Genomic DNA, 21,455 nt, shown 5'->3' with positions numbered 1-21,455 from the left:
GAAAGAAATGAATTTATCAGGTAAGTTCTTACATAAATTATGTTTTTTTTCTTGCTGTTATATTTCCCTACTTCATCTATACTGTCACTATGTAAAAAATAATTTTTAATTGCACCATTGACTGTTTTAAATTTGCTCCCTAAAAATGCTGGGTGGTGCAAAATGCTGTAGTGATCAATCACCCCACTTCATATATTTAGTCCACTATTATGGGGTCTGAAAAGGGTTGCAGCTTATTATGTGTCTCTAGAAGGGAACTGCTGACAGGCAGTCGGATCCGCAGTCTAACAAACAGGCCAAGTCAAGGGGTACGTACACAAGCCAGCAAGTCAGTGGATCTCCTTACCTGCAAGCTCAGAAGAATGCTGCTCCTATTCATTTAAATACATAAATATCTGTATGACGTTTCTTATTTACAGTTGAACTTTGCGTGCCGTTTTATTACAGAGGTTTTCCAGCTGTTTCAGTTACCAATCTCCTATCGTTTTAGGATTTTTACTGAAAATATTTTTTCAGTAAAAATCCTAGAATGAAGGAGATTGGTAAAAGAAAATGCGTTGGGCGATAGGAATTGCACATCTTTAACTATTGATCTAACAAAGTCAGCTGTTCTTTGAGGAGGTGCCGGTACGGCTTACAGAGGTTCCGGTACAGTGTACCAGCAGAAAAAGAGCCCTGTTAAAGTATATTTTGTAGTGTCTAAGAAGGTATGAAGTGTGAATTTTTTTTTTTTTTTTTTTTTTTTAAATAGTTGTTCATATACAGACAAAATGAAAACATTGTTTTATATTTTAATGTTTATCCATCTCTACCAATAAAGCAATGGATTTTCTGATGGGTATCAGCCAGTAAACAATCCGTTCTTAAAGGGATGTTAAACAGTCTGTATCATTGTGGTAACAAATTAAGCACTAAACAATATGCATTCATCATCATTTTAAAAGGATTTTACCTTTTAAATATTTTTTAATTTAATTTCTGCAGTGTCCTTTACTTCCTGTCTCAGCCCCTCAAGAAACAGGAAGGCAAAGGTATAGTGTATCTTTTCAAGCGTTGCTAGGAGAGACAATAAAATATCTCCAGTCAGTTTATTGCCCATGATCAATATATAGGACCTCTGCTGCAAAAATCATGTGACCTAAAATTTAAGTTTTGCAATGTCTGCTTCCTTGTTTAGCTGTGGACAGGGGCTAGACTGAGAATCTCTAAGTGCACGTTTTGCAAGAAATTAAATAGTTGGTTTGCCTTTTTTAACACAATCTGTTTCTTTTTTATGTTTACTTTAATCTAAAGTTAAGTTGTAATAATTGTTAAAGTGAAAGTAAATCCTAGCATTTTACAAACGCTAGGATTTACTATTGAAACAAATAAAGGGCACTTTCATTCATGAAGTATAAGATACTTCATGTAGAAAGTTCCTTTATTTGTTTCAACCAATCACCGCTCTTAGCTTCTACAGCAGCACATGGCTAAAAAAAATTGGCTAAGAGGTGACGTTTTCACCTCTTAGCCAATAGCCGTGCGGTAAAACCGGCTCCCATGGGCGCCAAGCTGGATTTACCGCACGGCTATTGGCTAAGAGGTGAAAACGTCACCTCTTAACCCAAAAATTATTTAGCCGTGGGCTACTGTAAGAGCTAAGAGCGATGATCGATTGAATCAAATTAAGGAGCTTTCTACATGAAGTATCTTATAATTAATGAATGAAAGTGCCCTTTATTTGTTTCAATAGTAAATCCTAGCGTTTGTAAAATGCTAGGATTTACTTTCACTTTAATAAAGAAGTACTGTTTTGTACCCCTTTTGAGGACTAGTTGTGCAGACATTTGCTTCCTATTTAATTTAACTTTTTCATGGAAAAATATTTTTAGAATCTTTAAATAGTGTTCTTTCAAAGGCATGAGTTTACTTTTCCTTTAAAGGGACAGTCAAGTCCAAAAAAAACTTTCATTTTTCAAATAGGGCATGTAATTTTAAACAACTTTCCAATTTACTTTTATCAACAATTTTGCTTTGTTCTCTTGGTATTCTAGTTGAAAGCAAACCTCGGAAGGCTCATATGATAATTTCTAAGCCCTTGAAGGCCGCCTCTATTTTATTTACTTTTCACTGCAGGGGAGAGCAAGCTCATGTAGGCGATATAGATAGCATTGTGATCACGCTCCTGGCTAGTGGCAGACACTGCACTAATTGGCTAAAATGCAAGTCAGTAGATAATAACTAAAAGTCATGTGATCAGGGGCGGTCAGAAGATGCTTAGATACAAGTTAGTCACAGAAGTAAAAAGTGTATTAATATAACAGTGTTGATTTTGCAAAACTGGGGAATGGGTAATAAAGGGATAATCTATCTTTCTCTTGTTAAGTGTGTTCAGTCCACGGGTCATCCATTACTTATGGGATATATTCTCCTTCCCAACAGGAAGTTGCAAGAGGATCACCCAAGCAGAGCTGCTATATAGCTCCTCCCCTCACATGTCATATCCAGTCATTCTCTTGCAACCCTCAACAAAGAAGGAGGTCGCGAGAGGAGCTGGAGTTTTTACTTAACTATTCTTCAATCAAAAGTTTGTTATTTTAAATGGCACCGGAGTGTGCTGTTTTTCTATCTCAGGCAGTATTTGGAAGAAGAAACTGCCTGCGGTTTTTTTTCTATGATCTTAGCAGGCGTAACTAAGATCCACTGGCTGTTCTCGACATTCTGAGGAGTGGGGTAACTTCAGAAAATGGGAATAGCATGCGGGGTCCTCCGCCAATGAGGTATGTGCGGTATATTATTTTCTGGGAATGGAATTGACTAAGAAAATACGGCTGTTACCATATGATGTAAGTACAGCCTTAAATGCAGTAGTGGCAACTGGTATCAGGCTGATAAATGTATGCGCAGTCAAGTTATTATCTAGGGACTAGAATTTGACTGAGAAAATACTGTTAAAACTGAAATAATACTTAAGCCTTATCTGCAGTGGTAGCGACTGGTAGCAGGCTTAGTGATAACTGCATGACATTGGAAAATGTTATTTTTTAATAAAACGTTTACTGGCATGTTATTCGTTTTTGTGAGGTACTTTGGTGATAAATCTCTTTGGGCATGATTTTTTTCCACATGGCTGACATATATTTTCTGTATGGAAACCGTTATATCAGGGCTCCCACTGTTGTGATAGGAGTGGGAGGGACCTTGTTTTAGCGCCTTGTTGCGCAGTTATAATTCTAGCAAGGTTAATCATCCTTTTGCTAATGGGTGCAATCCTCTGCTAATATTACACTTCTTATTAAGAATTGTTTAATTATATCTGTATTTTTGAAGCGCTGCAGCGTTTTTTATATTGCTTGTAAACTTATTGAAAGTGATTTCCAAGCTTGCTAGTTTCATTGCTACGTCTGTTTAAACATGTCTGATTCAGAGGAAACTGTTTGTTCATCATGTTCAAAAGCCAATGTGGAGCCCAATAGAACGATGTGTACCAATTGTATTGATATTGCTTTGAATAAAAGTCAATCTGTACCGATAAAGAAACTATCACCAGACAACGAGGGGGAAGTTATGCCGCCTAACTCTCCTCACGTGTCAGTACCTGCGTCTCCCGCTCGGGAGATGCGTAGAATTGAGACGCCAAGTACATCTAGGCCCTTACAAATCACTTTACATGATATGGCTAATGTTATGAAAGAAGTATTATATAATATGCCCGAATTAAGGGGCAAGCGCGATAGCTCTGGGTTAAGGAAAGAGCGCGCTGATGACACGAGAGCCATGTCTGATACTGCGTCACAATTTGCAGAACATGAGGACGGTGAGCTTCATTCTGTTGGTGACAGTTCTGATCCGGGGAGACGGGATTCAGAAATTTCAAATTTTAAATTTTAAGCTTGAGAACCTCCGTGTGTTACTAGGGGAGGTATTAGCGGCTCTGAATGATTGCGACACGGTGGCAATCCCAGAGAAATTGTGTAGGTTGGATAGATACTATGCGGTACCGGTGTGTACTGACGTCTTTCCTATACCAAAAAGACTTACAGAAATTATTAGTAAGGAGTGGGATAGACCTGGTGTGCCTTTTTCCCCTCCCCCGATATTCAGAATAATGTTTCCTATAGACGCCACCACACGAGACTTATGGCAGACGGTCCCTAAGGTGGAGGGAGCAGTTTCTACTCTAGCCAAGCGTACCACTATCCCGGTGGAGGATAGCTGTGCTTTCTCAGATCCAATGGATAAAAAATTAGAGGGTTATCTTAAGAAAATGTTTGTTCAACAGGGTTATATTTTGCAGCCTCTTGCATTCATTGCGCCTGTCATGGCTGCAGCGGCATTCTGGTTTGAGTCTCTGGAAGAGGCGATTCGCACAGAGCCATTGGATGAGGCTTTGAGCAAAGTTAGAACCCTTAAGCAAGCTAATGCGTTTGTTTCAGATGCCGTAGTACATCTAACCAAACTTACGGCTAAAAATTCTGGATTCGCCATACAGGCGCGCAGAATGCTCTGGCTTAAATCCTGGTCAGCGGATGTAACTTCCAAGTCTAAGCTACTTAACATTCCTTTCAAAGGGCAGACCTTATTCAGGCCCGGCTTGAAGGAAATTATTGCTGACATTACGGGAGGTAAGGGCCACGCCCTTCCTCAGGACAGGGCCAAACCAAAGGCCAAACAGTCTAATTTTCGTGCCTTTCGTAACTTCAAGGCAGGAGCAGCATCAACTTCCTCCACTCCAAAACAGGAAGGAACTACTGCTCGTTACAGACAGGGTTGGAAAGGCAACCAGTCATGGAACAAGGGCAAGCAGGTCAGAAAGCCAACTTCCGCCCCTAAGACAGCATGAAGTCAGGGCCCCCTATCCGGAGACGGATTTAGTGGGGGGCAGACTTTCTCTCTTCGCCCAGGCTTGGGCAAGAGATGTGCAGGATCCCTGGACGTTAAAGATTATATCTCAAGGATACCTTCTGGATTTCAAAACCTCTCCTCCACAAGGGAGGTTCCATCTTTCGAGGTTATCAACAAACCTAGTAAAGAGAGAGGCATTTCTACAATGTGTACAAGACCTCTTAATCATGGGAGTGATCCACTCAGTTCCGCGATCGGAACAGGGACAAGGATTTTACTCAAATCTATTTGTGGTTCCCAAAAAAGAGGGAACCTTCAGACCAATCTTGGACTTAAAGATCTTAAACAAATTCCTAAGGGTACCATCGTTCAAGATGGAAACCATTCGAACCATCCTACCCATGATCCAAGAGGGTCAATATATGACCACAGTGGACTTAAAGGATGCTTACCTTCACATACCGATTCACAAAGATCATTATCGGTACCTAAGGTTTGCCTTTCTAGACAGGCATTACCAGTTTGTGGCTCTTCCCTTCGGGTTAACCACGGCCCCGAGAATTTTCTGGGCTCACTTCTGGCGGTACTAAGACCACGAGGCATAGCGGTGGCTCCGTACCTAGACGACATTCTGATACAAGCGTCAAGTTTTCAGAATGCAAAGTCTCATACAGAGATAGTTCTTGCATTTCTGAGGTCGCATGGGTGGAAAGTGAACGTGGAAAAGAGTTCTCTGTTACCACTCACAAGGGTTCCTTTTCTAGGGACTCTTATAGATTCTGTAGAGATGAAGATTTACCTGACGGAGTCCAGGTTATCAAAGATTCTCATTGCTTGCCGTGCCCTTCATTCCATTCCAAGCCCATCAGTAGCTCAGTGCATGGAGGTAATTGGTTTAATGGTCGCGGCAATGGACATAGTGCCATTTGTGCGCCTGCATCTCAGACCGCTGCAACTATGCATGCTCAGTCAATGGAACGGGGATTACTCAGATCTGTCCCCTTTGCTAAATCTGGACCAGGAGACCAGAGATTCTCTTCTCTGGTGGTTGTCACCGGTTCATCTGTCAAAAGGAATGACCTTTCGCAGACCAGATTGGACGATTGTAACAACGGATGCCAGCCTTCTAGGCTGGGGAGCAGTCTGGAATTCCCTGAAGGCTCAGGGTTCGTGGACTCAGGAGGAGAAACTCCTTCCAATAAACATTCTGGAATTAAGAGCAATATTCAATGCTCTTCTAGCTTGGCCTCAGTTAGCAAGACTGAGGTTCATCAGATTTCAGTCGGACAATATCACGACTGTGGCTTACATCAATCATCAAGGGGGAACCAGGAGTTCCCTAGCGATGTTGGAAGTCTCGAAGATAATTCGCTGGGAAGAGTCTCACTCTTGCCACCTGTCAGCGATTTACATCCCAGGCGTAGAGAACTGGGAGGCGGATTTCCTAAGTCGCCAGACTTTTCATCCGGGAGAGTGGGAACTTCACCCGGAGGTATTTGCTCAACTGATTCGTCGTTGGGGCAAACCGGATCTGGATCTCATGGCATCTCGCCAGAAAGCGAAGCTTCCTTGTTACGGATCCAGGTCCAGGGACCCGGGAGCGGTGCTGGTAGATGCGTTAGCAGCCCCTTGGGTTTTCAACATGGCTTATGTGTTTCCACCATTTCCGTTGCTACCTCGACTGATTGCCAGGATCAAACAGGAGAGGGCATCGGTAATTCTGATAGCGCCTGCGTGGCCACGCAGGACCTGGTATGCAGACCTAGTGGACATGTCGTCCTGTCCACCATGGTCTCTTCCTCTGAGGCAGGACCTTCTAGTTCAGGGTCCTTTCAACCATCCAAACCTAATTTCTCTGAGGCTGACTGCCTGGAAATTGAACGCTTGATTCTATCTAAGCGGGGGTTTTCGGATTCGGTTATTGATACATTAATACAGGCTCGGAAACCTGTGACCAGAAAAATTTACCATAAGATATGGCGTAAATATTTATATTGGTGCGAATCCAAGAGTTACTCATGGAGTAAGGTTAGGATTCCTAGGATATTGGCTTTTCTACAAGAGGGTATAGAAAAAGGTTTGTCTGCTAGTTCGCTAAAGGGACAGATTTCAGCTCTGTCTATTCAGGCCTTTTGTCAGGCTTTGGCTAGAATTAAGCCTGTGTTTAAAGCTGTTGCTCCTCCGTGGAGCTTAAACTTGGTTCTTAAAGTTCTTCAGGGTGTTCCGTTTGAACCCCTTCATTCCATTGATATTAAGCTTTTATCTTGGAAAGTTCTGTTTTTGATGGCTATTTCCTCGGCTCGAAGAGTCTCTGAGTTATCTGCCTTACATTGTGATTCTCCTTATCTGATCTTTCATTCAGACAAGGTAGTACTGCGTACTAAACCTGGGTTTTTGCCTAAGGTTGTTTCTAACAGGAATATCAATCAAGAGATTGTTGTTCCATCATTATGTCCTAATCCTTCTTCAAAGAAGGAACGTCTTTTGCATAATCTGGACGTGGTCCGTGCTCTGAAGTTCTACTTACAGGCAACTAAAGATTTTAGACAAACTTCTTCTCTGTTTGTCGTTTACTCTGGACAGAGGAGAGGTCAAAAGGCTTCGGCTACCTCTCTCTCTTTTTGGCTTCGTAGCATAATACGTTTAGCCTATGAGACTGCTGGACAGCAGCCTCCTGAAAGAATTACAGCTCATTCCACTAGAGCTGTGGCTTCCACCTGGGCCTTTAAGAATGAGGCCTCTGTTGAACAGATTTGCAAGGCTGCAACTTGGTCTTCACTTCATACTTTTTCCAAATTTTACAAATTTGACACTTTCGCTTCTTCGGAGGCTGGTTTTGGGAGAAAGGTTCTACAGGCAGTGGTTCCTTCTGTTTAATGTTCCTGCCTTGTCCCTCCCTTCATCCGTGTACTTAGCTTTGGTATGGGTATCCCATAAGTAATGGATGACCCGTGGACTGAACACACTTAACAAGAGAAAACATAATTTATGCTTACCTGATAAATTTATTTCTCTTGTAGTGTGTTCAGTCCACGGCCCGCCCTGTCTTTTTAAGGCAGGTTCTAAATTTTAAAATTATAACTCCAGTCACCACTGCACCTTATAGTTTCTCCTTTCTCGACTTGTTTCGGTCGAATGACTGGATATGACATGTGAGGGGAGGAGCTATATAGCAGCTCTGCTTGGGTGATCCTCTTGCAACTTCCTGTTGGGAAGGAGAATATATCCCATAAGTAATGGATGACCCGTGGACTGAACACACTACAAGAGAAATAAATTTATCAGGTAAGCATAAATTATGTTTTTTAAACGACAAAAATTCTGGTGTTGACTGTCCCTTTAAGCATTTTTAAAATATTTAAATAGAGCTCTTCCATATGGAAGAAGCCTACGATTCCCTCTCATGTAGTCTGCAATGCTAATTACTCCTTGTATCTAGGTTTTAATTCATATGCCACAGCTCTTGTTCTAATGCACATCATGACATTTTAGAAGCAGGCTAGTTTAGAAAACTCTTCTTGAGCTGCACAATTCATGGTTCTAAATCCATTTCAGCACTCACTAATTTAAGAATAATAGTAGGTCTTGGTATAGCAATTAGCGAACAAAGGAACAGTGCACTGTGTGACCTAGCAACAACATCTCAGTTTTGTCTTTTTTATCAGATATGTGGATTTTTGGGAATGCTTATTTTAAATGCATTTCGTGCTTTATTTTATTTTTATTTTTTTATGTTCTTTGGCTACTTGCATTGTTTAAAAAAAATAATTGTTACACCAAAGTGACTTGTAGGAGCTATACCATATCACTTAACTAAATAAATACATTAACTCTTAGACAGTTATTGATATAAATCTGCAGACTGAATGTAATTTGTACTTTTAATGAGAGCAAAGAAAATTATTTTAATTTAAGAAAGAAAATTATTTTAATTTAAGAAACAAGAAAAGTAAAGACAATTATATTGTACATAAGAACAATTCAGCAGCATCGGCATCAATATGAAAGGTTCATGTGAACGTGTGAAGACTCTGCAGAATGTTTAAAAGGGCATGTAAATATCTTTTTAAAGGGACATGATGCAGAAAGAAAATGCTCTACTGAGTTAGAACATTTTATTATAGCACTATTGTGGTGTTCAACTCCTGCCAATAAAAGATGGATTGATTTATGATATTTTTTTGACAGTACTAGGGTAGGAGTCTCCGACATTTCAGTTCAGTGCTTGATAGTTTGGGGTGTTAACTTGTTTCAGACCCTCAGCTGTGCATATAATTGCTTTGCAGTTCATCTGTGTAAAGTAGTGTTATAATTAGTGTTATAATTTGTTTGATAAGGGAAAGGTGCAATCCACCGCCACAGCTTGGGTACAACCCTCTAGTGTATTGTATTCCTAATCACATTTAGAGTCAATTATAATTTAGTGTATTGATAATACTAGTCAGAAATGGAAAAGTGCATTTTTAAGAAAGAAAATGAAGAATAATTTGTCTTGAAGTTTATAAGTGTTCTAGTCTCAGATGATAAACAGTCTTGTAAATATCTTATTTACTTGATGGTGGAACATGCTGCAATTAATCCTTATGCTCATTCCTTGTGTAACACTAGTTTAAAATGCAGTCTATTTATCTGATTTGTTTACATCTTTTTTAGATTCTCCTGGAAAAGATTTGGGCCCACGACTAGGTCTAAAAAAGTCCAGTTCTCTTGAAAGCTTGCAAACCGCTGTTGCAGAAGTCAAGAAAAATGAACTTCCTTTCTACAGACCTCGACCACATATGGTCCGTGGCAGAGGCTGCAATGAGAGTTTCAGAGCTGCAATTGATAAATCTTATGATGGACCAGAGGCAGAAGATGAAGGTAAGAATTGTATTTTGTCTCAACCATTTGATACATTTGGACATTTCATACGTCTGAACTTAAAGGGACATTAAACACTAAAAAATCATTGATTGAATGATGTATTGAGAGCAAAGATTCAGCTGAGAATAATTTGTACATGTAATTTTAAAATTATATTAGTGGTTTAAATATTGAAAAAATAAGGGTAAAGTTAATGTTCATAAAGCAGTGGGCGCCGCCATTAAATAACTTAAGTAACACTGAGGCAAATTAGGAATGGTTATAAATGGCTTACTAGAGTGTGCAACCAATGATTGTGTGGACTATAGCTATGTCTGCATTTCCATGTTTAACATGAATTAGAAAGCCCACCATATTCAGAATTAAATTACAGGAAATGAGAACAAAATAAATAATAAAAGTATATTGCAAAGTTGTTTTACTACTTGTAATTAAACAATTTATATTAATATCTTTAGTGTTTAATGTCCCTTTAAAGAGAGATGAAACCCATTTCTTTCATGTAATTAGCAAGAGTCCATGAGCTAGTGACGTATGGGATATACATTCCTACCAGGAGGGGCAAAGTTTCCCAAACCTCAAAATGCCTATAAATACACCCCTCACCACACCCACAAATCAGTTTTACAAACTTTGCCTCCTATGGAGGTGGTGAAGTAAGTTTGTGCTAGATTCTACGTTGATATGCGCTCTGCAACAGGTTGGAGCCCGGTTTTCCTCTCAGCGTGCAGTGAATGTCAGAGGGATGTGAGGAGAGTATTGCCTATTTGAATTCAATGGTCTCCTTCTACGGGGTCTATTTCATAGGTTCTCTGTTATCGGTCGTAGAGATTCATCTCTTACCTCCCTTTTCAGATCGACGATATACTTTTATATATATATACCATTACCTCTACTGATTCTCGTTTCAGTACTGGTTTCGGCTTTCTACTACATGTAGATGAGTGTCCTGGGGTAAGTAAGTCTTATTTTCTGTGACACTCTAAGCTATGGTTGGGCACTTTTATATAAAGTTCTAAATATTTGTGTTTAAACATTTATTTGCCTTGATTCAGGATGTTCAACGTTCCTTATTTCAGACAGTCAGTTTCATATTTGGGATAATGCATATGAATAAATCAATTTTTTCTTACCTTAAAATTTGACTTTTTTCCTGTGGGCTGTTAGGCTCGCGGGGGCTGAAAATGCTTCATTTTATTGCGTCATTCTTGGCGCGGACTTTCTTGGCGCAAAAATTTTCTCGTCATTTCCGGCGTCATACGTGTCGCCGGAAGTTGCGTCATTTTTTTTACATTTTTGCGCCAAAAAATGTTGGCGTTACCGGATGTGGCGCCATTTTGGCGCCAAAAGCATTTAGGCACCAAATAATGTGGGCGGCTTTTTTGGCACTAAAAAATTTGAGCGTCGTTGTCTCCACAATATTTAAGTCTCATTATTTATTGCTTCTGGTTGCTAGAAGCTTGTTCATTGGCATTTTTTCCCATTCCTGAAACTGTCATTTAAGGAATTTGATCTATTTTTCTTTATATGTTGTTTTTTTCTATTACATATTGCAAGATGTCTCAGATTGACCCTGAATCAGAAGCCACTTCTGGAAAAACGCTTAACTGAGTTTCAGTTCTACCAAAGCTAAGTTCATTTATTTTAAATGTTATAAATGTTTATCTTTAGCTATGGTTTGTAATAAGTTATTATGATATACTTTTACATGCAGACTCCATTAGTGTTTATGCTTTATATATTTCCATTCTTACATCTTATGTACAAGAAATATTTAGAAGATTTATAAGAAATATTTTTCTGATTCTATTTTAAAGGCTTTGTCTGACTTCGTGCCTTCTAATAAAATTTTTAGGTCTTTTTCACTTCTTTTTTAATTATTGAAGTTTCAAATGACTAACAACATACTGATTTATCCTTCTCTGATGATGTTTTTTCTCTTTCAGAAATTTTCTTCATCAGATATTGACACTAACAAATCTACTTTTTTATTATTTTTCTATTATTAAAGTACATTTGTTCTTTGTTGAAAAGGTGTTGATTATTTTGGATATTAAGGTAACTAGTTCTTTAAGACTAGCTGACACTATTTCTGCCTATTTATTTCTTCTGTGTTTTCAGAGGTTTTCTTTCCAATTCCCCATTCTAGGGAATGGAATAGGCTGAGAATTTTCTTTTATTCCTTCTTCAAATGTTTTAAACTATATTCTTTGCCAGCAGTTAAATTCAATTTGGAGGGTTCTCCAATTTATTGGGGCTATCTCTACTTCTACTAATTATGCTATTGTTTCAATAGCAAAATAGTATTTATTTTCCTTTAGATAGTTGTATCTTATTTATGGAAAATTATTTAGTTTCAGGTACTTTTCTTGGTCCTGTGATTTATTTGGATATTGCAATTGCTTCATTTTTTCTGTTTACTTTAAGATCAAGTATCAGATTATGATTTATTTTAGCATTGTTAAGGGACAACATTTACTAGACTAGGTGCTGTTGCATTTGTCTTGTTGTTTTGCATTTGTTGATTATGCAAGTCCACTGTATTGACTGGTCCTTTAAACTGGACTATCATGCTAATAATTTCATTTGTGTCTTCATTTTATTGAATATTTTCGCAAATGAGGGTTAATCTATGTCTTTAGCTATTTTAGCTAGAAGAATTTTGTGATTTTAAAAAAAACAAAAAAAAAACATATTTCTTTTGTTCTAAGATAATCAATTATTTGTTTTATAATTGGATTCAATTCTTAACTGTTACTCTGGGCTTCAAGATTGAGTTCTAAGACTAAAACTTTAAGCTTATACTAGTTTTGTTGTTCTTATTAAGGAACGAATTCCTGAGTTCTTTCCCAAGTAACATGTTTATAATTGGGGTTCGAAATCAGCTCCCTAATATTGCGATGTACGTGCCGTATTCCAGCTTGGCTGGTAAGGGGCAGGTTAAGACTTCTTTGAAATGTATTTGGTTCTATTTTGTCCAAATTTCTTTGATTTTATTCCAGTAAGGCTAACACTTTCTTTAAGTGTGTTTCTGTCCTATATATTTTGGGTACTGTTGAAGCATGGCTGGGCACCCATGGGGTTCAAGCGCTGCTCAGACCTGGAATCTTCTGGGGTATCTCTTCCAGTTCCTTTTTTTTCGAAAGCTCTTGATTCCTCCCACAAGGGTCACCTTTTTTAGGTTTCCAGATAGTTTGTGTCACTGTCTTTGTCTCTATCAGACAATGGATAATTCTATTGGGTTCCGTCTGTCGGTACCTTTAGTCTCTATTATTTCCTTCAGTTGCTATTTATGCATAGAAGTTTTAGGTCTTATGGCCACAGTATTGGATTCAATTCCCTTTGCTCATTTTCACTAGAAAGAACCTTTCCAGTCTTTTATGAGTGTTGTTTCTTCTAGAACATGGTTGGAGGATCAATTTACCAAAAAGTTCGTTGATTCCTCAGACAAGGGTAACCTTTTTAGGTTCCCTGATAGATTCAGTGTCCTTGACTCTGTCTCTGACGGACAAGAGACGTCTGAAATTGGTTTCAGCTTGTCGAAACCTTCAGTCTCAATCTTTCCCTTCGGTAGCCTTATGCATGGAAATTCTAGGTCTTATGACTGCTGCATTGGACGCGGTCCCCTTTGCTCGTTTTCACATGCGACCTCTTCAGCTCTGTATGCTGAACCAGTGGTGCAGGGATTATACAAAGATATCTCAATTAATATCTTTAAACCCGATTGTACGACACTCTCTGACGTGGTGGACAGACCACCATCGTTTAGTTCAGGGGGCTTCTTTTGTTCTTCCAACCTGGACTGTGATTTCAATAGATGCAAGTCTGACAGGTTGGGGAGCTGTTTGGGGGTTTCTGACAGCACAAGGGGTTAGGGAATCTCAGGAGGTGAGATTACCAATCAATATTTTGGAACTCCGTGCGATTTTCAGAGCTCTTCAGTCATGGCCTTTTCTAAAGAGAGAGTTGTTCATTTGTTTTCAGATGGACAATGTCAAAACTGTGGCATATGTCAATCATCAAGGAGGGACTCACAGTCCTCTGGCTATGAAAGAAGTATCTCGAATTCTGGTATGGGCGGAATCCAGCTCCTGTCTAATTTCTGCGGTTCATATCCCAGGTATAGACAATTGGGAAGCGGATTATCTCAGTCGCCAATCGTTACATCCGGGCGAATGGTCTCTTCACCCAGAGGTATTTCTTCAGATTGTTCAAATGTGGGGACTTCCAGAAATAGATCTGATGGCTTCTCATCTAAACAAGAAGCTTCCCAGGTATCTGTCCAGATCCAGGGATCCTCAGGCGGAGGCAGTGGATGCATTGTCACTTCCTTGGAAGTATCATCCTGCCTATATCTTTCCGCCTCTAGTTCTTCTTCCAAGATTCTAAGGAGTGCTCGTTTGTTCTGCTGGTGGCTCCAGCATGGTCTCACAGGTTTTGGTATGCGGATCTTGTCCGGATGGCCTCTTGCCAACCGTGGACTCTTCCGTTAAGACCAGACCTTCTATCACAAGGTCCTTTTTTCAATCAGGATCTCAAATCCTTAAATTTGAAGGTATGGAGATTGAACGCTTCATTCTCAGTCATAGAGGTTTCTCTGACTCTTTTATTAATACTATTTTACAGGCTCGTAAATCTGTATCTAGGAAGATATATTATCGAGTCTGGAAGATTTACATTTCTTGGTGTTTTTCTCATCATTTTTCTTGGCATTCTTTAGAATTCCTAGAATTTTACAGTTTCTTCAGGATGGTTTGGATAAAGGTTTGTCTGCAAGTTCCTTGAAAGGACAAATCTCTGCTCTTTCTGTTCTTTTTCACAGAAAGATTGCTAATCTTCCTGATATTCATTGTTTTGTACAAGCTTTGGTTCGTATAAAACCTGTCATTAAGTCAATTTCTCCTCGGAGTTTGAATTTGGTTCTGGGGGCTCTTCAAGCTCCTCCGTTTGAACCTATGCATTCGCTGAACATTAAATTACTTTCTTGGAAAGTTTTGTTTCTTTTGGCCATCTCTTCTGCTAGAAGAGTTTCTGATTTATCTGCTCTTTCTTGTGAGTCTCCTTTTCTGATTTTTCATCAGGATAAGGCGGTGTTGCGAACTTCTTTTAAATTTTTTCCTAAGGTTGTGAATTCTAACAACATTAGTAGAGAAATTGTGGTTCCTTCATTGTGTCCTAATCCTAAGAATTCTAAGGAAAGATCGTTGCATTCTTTGGATGTAGTTAGAGCTTTGAAATATTATGTTGAAGCTACTAAAAATTTCCGAAAAGACTTCTAGTCTATTTGTTATCTTTTCCGGTTCTAGGAAAGGTCAGAAGACCTCTGACATTTCTTTGGCGTTTTGGTTAAAGTCTTTGATTCATCATGCTTATGTTGAGTCGGGTAAAACTCCGCCTCAAGGATTACTACTAGGTCAGTTTCTACTTCCTGGGCGTTTAGGAATGAAGCTTCGGTTGATCAGATTTGCAAAGCAGCAACTTGGTCTTCTTTGCGTACTTTTACTAAATTCTACCATTTTGATGTGTTTTCTTCTTCTGAAGCAGTTTTTGGTAGAAAAGTACTTCAGGCAGCTGTTTCAGTTTGATTCTTCTGCTTATAATTTCAGTTTTTTTTCATTATAAGATTTAAACTTTATTTTAGGTGTGGATTATTTTCAGCGGAATTGGCTGTCTTTATTTTATCCCTCCCTCTCTAATGACTCTTGCGTGGAAGATCCACATCTTGGGTATTCATTATCCCATACGTCACTAGCTCATGGACTCTTGCTAATTACATGAAAGAAAACATAATTTATGTAAGAACTTACCTGATAAATTCATTTCTTTCATATTAGCAAGAGTCCATGAGGCCCACCCTTTTTTGTGGTGGTTATGATTTTTTTGTATAAAGCACAATTATTCCAATTCCTTATTTTTTATGCTTTCGCACTTTTCTCTTATCACCCCACTTCTTGGCTATGCATTAAACTGATTTGTGGGTGTGGTGAGGGGTGTATTTATAGGCATTTTGAGGTTTGGGAAACTTTGCCCCTCCTGGTAGGAATGTATATCCCATACGTCACTAGCTCATGGACTCTTGCTAATATGAAAGTGTTACGGTTGCCTCCAGGCTGGCTGGAAGTTGGACCGTAGAAAAGGATGCTCCTAGCGCTCACCAAAGAATCATCAGCACCATAGTCAGCAATCCCTGTAGTGATATTAGCTGAAGCTGTCCCCTACAAACATGAGTCAAAGCTGCAAGTTAGAGGGACAGAAAATAGGTCTCATGTGCTGGAGCACACAGCCTGCTTTTATTCAGGTTACATGCAAACAGGACACTCTCAGGGGGAGGCATAAAATCCCCCATCACACATTTGATATTAGATAGAGACACTCCCTTTGACAGGCCACAACATTTACTTCAGCAGATAACATTACACACACTAAAACAATGCAGTCCACCTTATCAATACTAGTCTGATTAGACAATGGGAAAGTTGATCACTAAACCTAATTAGAGCTAATCCCAGCAGACTTGTATTTAGAATAGGTTTCTTGAAGCTGAACAAAATTTAACTCTTAATGGCACACAATGAAACTGAACCAAGTGGGAGAAAGCCAGGGACAAGTCATTTCACAGGTCTGGGGACATAGTCTTAAAGGGGCATTGTTCATTAAAGTCACAATATGTCCCCAGATGGTTCTTAAAGGGCCACACACACCCAACAAAAGTCAATATGTCCTCAGGGGCACAATCTTCCAGGGGCCATAGTCATGTGGAAGGAGGCTGGCAAATAGGCTTCTCCAAAATCCAGGGAAGCAGGGCAATTTTTCATTTAAAGGGCCAGTTACAAACAGCAGTTTGTAACATATCTCCCCTTTTGGAGGGAGACTAACCAGGCACCTGACCTTCTGCCGGTCAGTGCCCAAGTTAGTCTCGCAACCCACCCACAAATAATCGCTAGCAGCAAAGTAGCCCCCCCACAATACGTAGTACTGGCCTGTAAGTTCCAGGTTGCAGGATGAAAGTGCAGCATCCTCGGCCTTCCTGGCGCAGCTGGGCAAATAGCTGATGGTACTTGGGGGGCAGAGGCCAGCGGCACTCTGCCCTGGTGCCAGCGCTTCTGCTGGGGTGAGGGGTTTGCAGGCCAGTCCTGTAACAAGGGGGTCTGTAGGGCAGAGGCCAGCAGCGCTCTGTTCTGATGCCAGCTCTTCTGCTGGGGGAATTGGGGCATAGTCCTGCCCGGTGGCAAAGGGAACGTGGGGGTCAGTGGGGGTTAACATCTCCACTGTTAACCCTGGGCCCAAGTTAGGAGTTAGCTGGGGAGGGGGAGATTGGCTTACCTCCTCCTCCTGATACTCCGGTGGCCGTTGGGAAGGGAGGTCGATGCTCTCCGCTTCCTGTGGAACATGCTGCGGCTGGGGAGAGAGACCGGTTGTCTCCTCTCCCTGGAAGGCACACTCCGGCTGGGGAGGGAGGTCGATGCTCTCCCCTCCCTGTAGCTGGGTCTGTCGCTGGGGATCTGGGCCGCCTGCCCAGCATCCCTGTAGGGCCGGTAGAGAGACTGCGGTCCCATCTCCACCTGCCTGCTGGGGGTCCTCCCAGGACCAGTCTATGAGGCCTGCTGCCTCTGGTATCTCTGGCTGGGGAAGGGGACTGGTTGTCTCTTCCCTCTGCACGGTATACTGCCGCTGGGGAGGGAGGTCGCTGCTCTCCTCTCCCTGTGGAACATGCTGCGGCTGGGGAGAGAGACCAGGTGTCCATACCCTCAAACTCCACAGTTGGCGCTCAAAGGCTCGTGCTGCTTCGTTCTCAGTAGCCAATTCCCGGATGAGGCGACTGACTACCTCCTGCGCAGGGTCTGGACCATATCGGACTAGCCGCCTCTTTACCTCTGGAACGAAATCCGCGCCCTCATAGCGACGGATCAGGTTGAGGTGCTCTTCACAGGGTTCTGACCAGTATCTTGTCAGCTCCATGCTGCTGTAGGTAGGGACGCTGTGCAGTGGCTAGCGTTGCCCTCAATAACTTTCCTACGATACCAGTGCTGTTGTGGTGCTGCTCCTTGCGCTAGGACGCCAATCCCACCGCTGCCGCCAAATGTTACGGTTGCCTCCAGGCTGGCTGGAAGTTGGACCGTAGAAAAGGATGCTCCTAGCGCTCACCAAAGAATCATCAGCACCATAGTCAGCAATCCCTGTAGTGATATTAGCTGAAGCTGTCCCCTACAAACATGAGTCAAAGCTGCAAGTTAGAGGGACAGAAAATAGGTCTCATGTGCTGGAGCACACAGCCTGCTTTTATTCAGGTTACATGCAAACAGGACACTCTCAGGGGGAGGCATAAAATCCCCCATCACACATTTGATATTAGATAGAGACACTCCCTTTGACAGGCCACAACATTTACTTCAGCAGATAACATTACACACACTAAAACAATGCAGTCCACCTTATCAATACTAGTCTGATTAGACAATGGGAAAGTTGATCACTAAACCTAATTAGAGCTAATCCCAGCAGACTTGTATTTAGAATAGGTTTCTTGAAGCTGAACAAAATTTAACTCTTAATGGCACACAATGAAACTGAACCAAGTGGGAGAAAGCCAGGGACAAGTCATTTCACAGGTCTGGGGACATAGTCTTAAAGGGGCATTGTTCATTAAAGTCACAATATGTCCCCAGATGGTTCTTAAAGGGCCACACACACCCAACAAAAGTCAATATGTCCTCAGGGGCACAATCTTCCAGGGGCCATAGTCATGTGGAAGGAGGCTGGCAAATAGGCTTCTCCAAAATCCAGGGAAGCAGGGCAATTTTTCATTTAAAGGGCCAGTTACAAACAGCAGTTTGTAACAGAAAGAAATATGTTTTTTTTGTTTTTTTGTTTTTCATGATTCAGATAGAGCATACAATTTTACACAACTGATCTAATTTGCTTTGTTATTCTTAGTATCCTTTGTTGAAAACCATGCCTAGGTAGGCTCAGAAGCAGCAATGCACTACTGGGAGCTAGCAGTTGATTGGTGGCTTCAGATAAATAGCTTTTGTTATTGGCCCACCAGATGTGTTCAGCTAGCTCTCGGTATTGCATTGCTGCTCCTTCAACAAATGATACCAAGAGAATGAAGCAAATTTGATAACAGGTGTAAATTGCAAGGTTGTTTAAAATTGTATGCACTATCATTAAATAAATGTTTGGGTTTTATCCCTTTAATATGTTTTCCAGTGACCATGTAGCATTTATGTGGTTTATGAGCTCTAAAAACACTCAAGATGGACCCCATTACTCAAATACAACTAACCATTTGAAACTGTAATACTGCCACATTTATTATCATCTGTATTAGGAAATCATCAAACAAACATGAACATTTGCATGTAAAAATGTTTTTCTATGTAACAACTTGTACCTTGACAAATTAGATGACACAAGAAAGTGGGAGCCTAGTAAAGATAATTAAATGTTATGTTGTGCACAGGCTAAGATCTTTCTGGTGATTCTTGTTAAAGTAGTACGTTGATGAGACCAGCCTCTCAAATCCTTTAGTGAATCATTTAAACAGATTATATAGCATTGTCCTGTGGATAAAAAAAAAACACCTGACCAAACCACATTTAGTACAAAGCCTCACATTTGTAACTAGTTGTTTTCTCCATCTATTAAGGGGTTAATACCCTTGTATTCTTTGAGTGTGTATCCACCATCTTCAGGCAGTGTGTGACTGTGCTTCCTATATGAATGCTGAGTTATAGGGACCGGATCTAGTAGGGGGCAGACTCTCTTTCTTTGCCCAGGCTTGGGCAAGAGATGTTCTGGACCCCTGGGCACTAGAAATAGTGACCCACGGTTATCAATTGGAATTCAAGGACTTTCTCCCATGAGGGAGATTTCATCTTTCAAAGTTATCTGCAAACCAGATAAAAAGAGAGGCGTTCTTACGCTGTGTAAAAGACCTTTTTACTATGGGAGTAATTTGTCCAGTTCCAAAATTGGAACAGGGACAGGGGTTTTACTCAAACCTATTTGTGGTTCCCAAAAAAGAGGGAACGTTCAGACCCATCTTAGACCTCAAGTGTCTAAACAAATTTATAAGAGTTCCATCATTTAAGATGGAGACAATTCGAACAATTTTACCAATGATCCATGAGGGTCAATATATGACTACCATGGACTTGAAGTATGCTTACCTTCATATTCCTATCCACAAGGATCATCATCAATTTCTAAGGTTTGCCTTCTCGGACAAACATTATCAGTTTGTGGCTCTTCCCTTCGGGTTGGTCACAGCACCCAGAATCTTCATAAAGGTTCTAGGGTCTCTTTTAGCGGTTCTCAGACTGCGAGGCATAGTGGTGGCGCCTTATCTGGATGACATTCTGATCCAGGCGTCAACATATCATCTGGCAAAATCTCACACGGACACAGTGCTGTCTTTTCTGAGAACTCACTGCTGGAAGGTGAACATAGAGAAGAGTTCACTTGTCCCATAGACAAAGGTTCCTTTCTTGGGAACTCTGTTAGACTCGGTAGCCATGAAAATATTTCTGATGGAGGTCAGAAAATCAAAGATTCTAAATACTTGCCGAGCACTTCAGTCCATTCCTAGGCCATCAGTGGCTCAGTGTATGGAGGTAATCAGATTAATGGTAGCGACAATTCAACATCATTCCGTTTGCTCACTTTCATCTCAGACCACTGCAGCTGTGCATGCTCGGACAGTGAAATTGGGATTATGCGGATTTATCTCCTCCGATAAATCTAGATCAAGAAGCCAGAGACTCTCTTCTTTGGTGGTTGTTGCTGGATCATCTGTCCCAGGGGACTTGCTTCCGCAGACCCTCGTGGGTGATAGTGATAACGGACGCCAGCCTCCTGGGCTGGGGTGCAGTCTGGAATTCCCTGAAGGCTCAGGGTGTTTAGACTCAGGTGGAGTCTGTACTTCCATTCAATAATCTGGAACTGAGAGCAATATTCAATGCGCTTCAAGCATGGCCTCAGTTGGCTTCAGCCAAATTCATCAGATTCCAGTCGGACAACATCACGGCTGTGTCCTATATTAATCATCAGGGGGGAACAAGGAGTTCCTTAGCGATGAGAGAGGTATCCAAAATAATCTGTTGGGTGGAGGTCCACTTTTGTCATCTGTCAGCAATCTACATCCCAGTTCTAGAGAACTGGGAAGCGGATTTTCTAAGCAGACAGACTTTTCATCCGGGGGAGTAGGAACTCCACCCGGAGGTATTTGCCTCATTGATTCGCCGATGGGGCAAACCGGAATTGGATCTGATGGCATCTCGACAGAATGCCAAGCTTCCAAGATACGGATCCAGGTCAAGGGATCCCCAGGCCGAACTGATAGATGCCTTGGCAGTGCCTTGGTCGTTCAGCCTAGCTTATGTGTTTCCACCGTTTCCTCTCCTTCCACGCGTGACTGCTTGAATCAGACAGGAGAGAGCTTCGGTGATCCTGATAGCGCCTGCGTGGCCATGCAGGACTTGGTATGCAGATCTAGTGGACATGTCTTCACTACCACCGTGGAAACTTCCTTTCAGGCAGGACCTTCTCATTCAAGGTCCTTTCCAATATCCAAATCTAACTTCTCTGCTGCTGACTGCGTGTAGATTGAATGCTTGGTTTTATCGAAGCGAGGCTTCTCTGATTCTGTTATCAGTACTTTGATACAGGCTAGAAAGCCTGTCACTAGAAAGATCTATAATAAGATATGGCGTAAATATCTTTATTGGTGTGAATCCAAGGGCTACTCATGGAGTAAAGTTAGGATG

At 41.0% G+C, this 21,455-nt stretch overlaps 1 protein-coding gene across 3 annotated transcripts in view; it reads left to right on the top strand.

The window, feature by feature from the left end:
- Positions 1 to 21,455, top strand: part of PARD3B (par-3 family cell polarity regulator beta) — a 1,914,565-nt gene that overhangs the window by 1,119,247 nt on the left and 773,863 nt on the right. For all 3 annotated transcript variants that reach the window (XM_053698659.1, XM_053698658.1, XM_053698660.1), the window contains exon 17: positions 9,478 to 9,684. In XM_053698659.1, the coding sequence (XP_053554634.1) occupies positions 9,478 to 9,684 (207 nt within the window). The remainder of the gene's footprint in view (positions 1 to 9,477; positions 9,685 to 21,455) is intronic.

Source organism: Bombina bombina, chromosome 1 (assembly GCF_027579735.1).
Source record: "Bombina bombina isolate aBomBom1 chromosome 1, aBomBom1.pri, whole genome shotgun sequence".
Classification (NCBI taxonomy): domain Eukaryota; kingdom Metazoa; phylum Chordata; class Amphibia; order Anura; family Bombinatoridae; genus Bombina; species Bombina bombina.
This window is presented reverse-complemented; position numbering and strand designations above follow the sequence as displayed.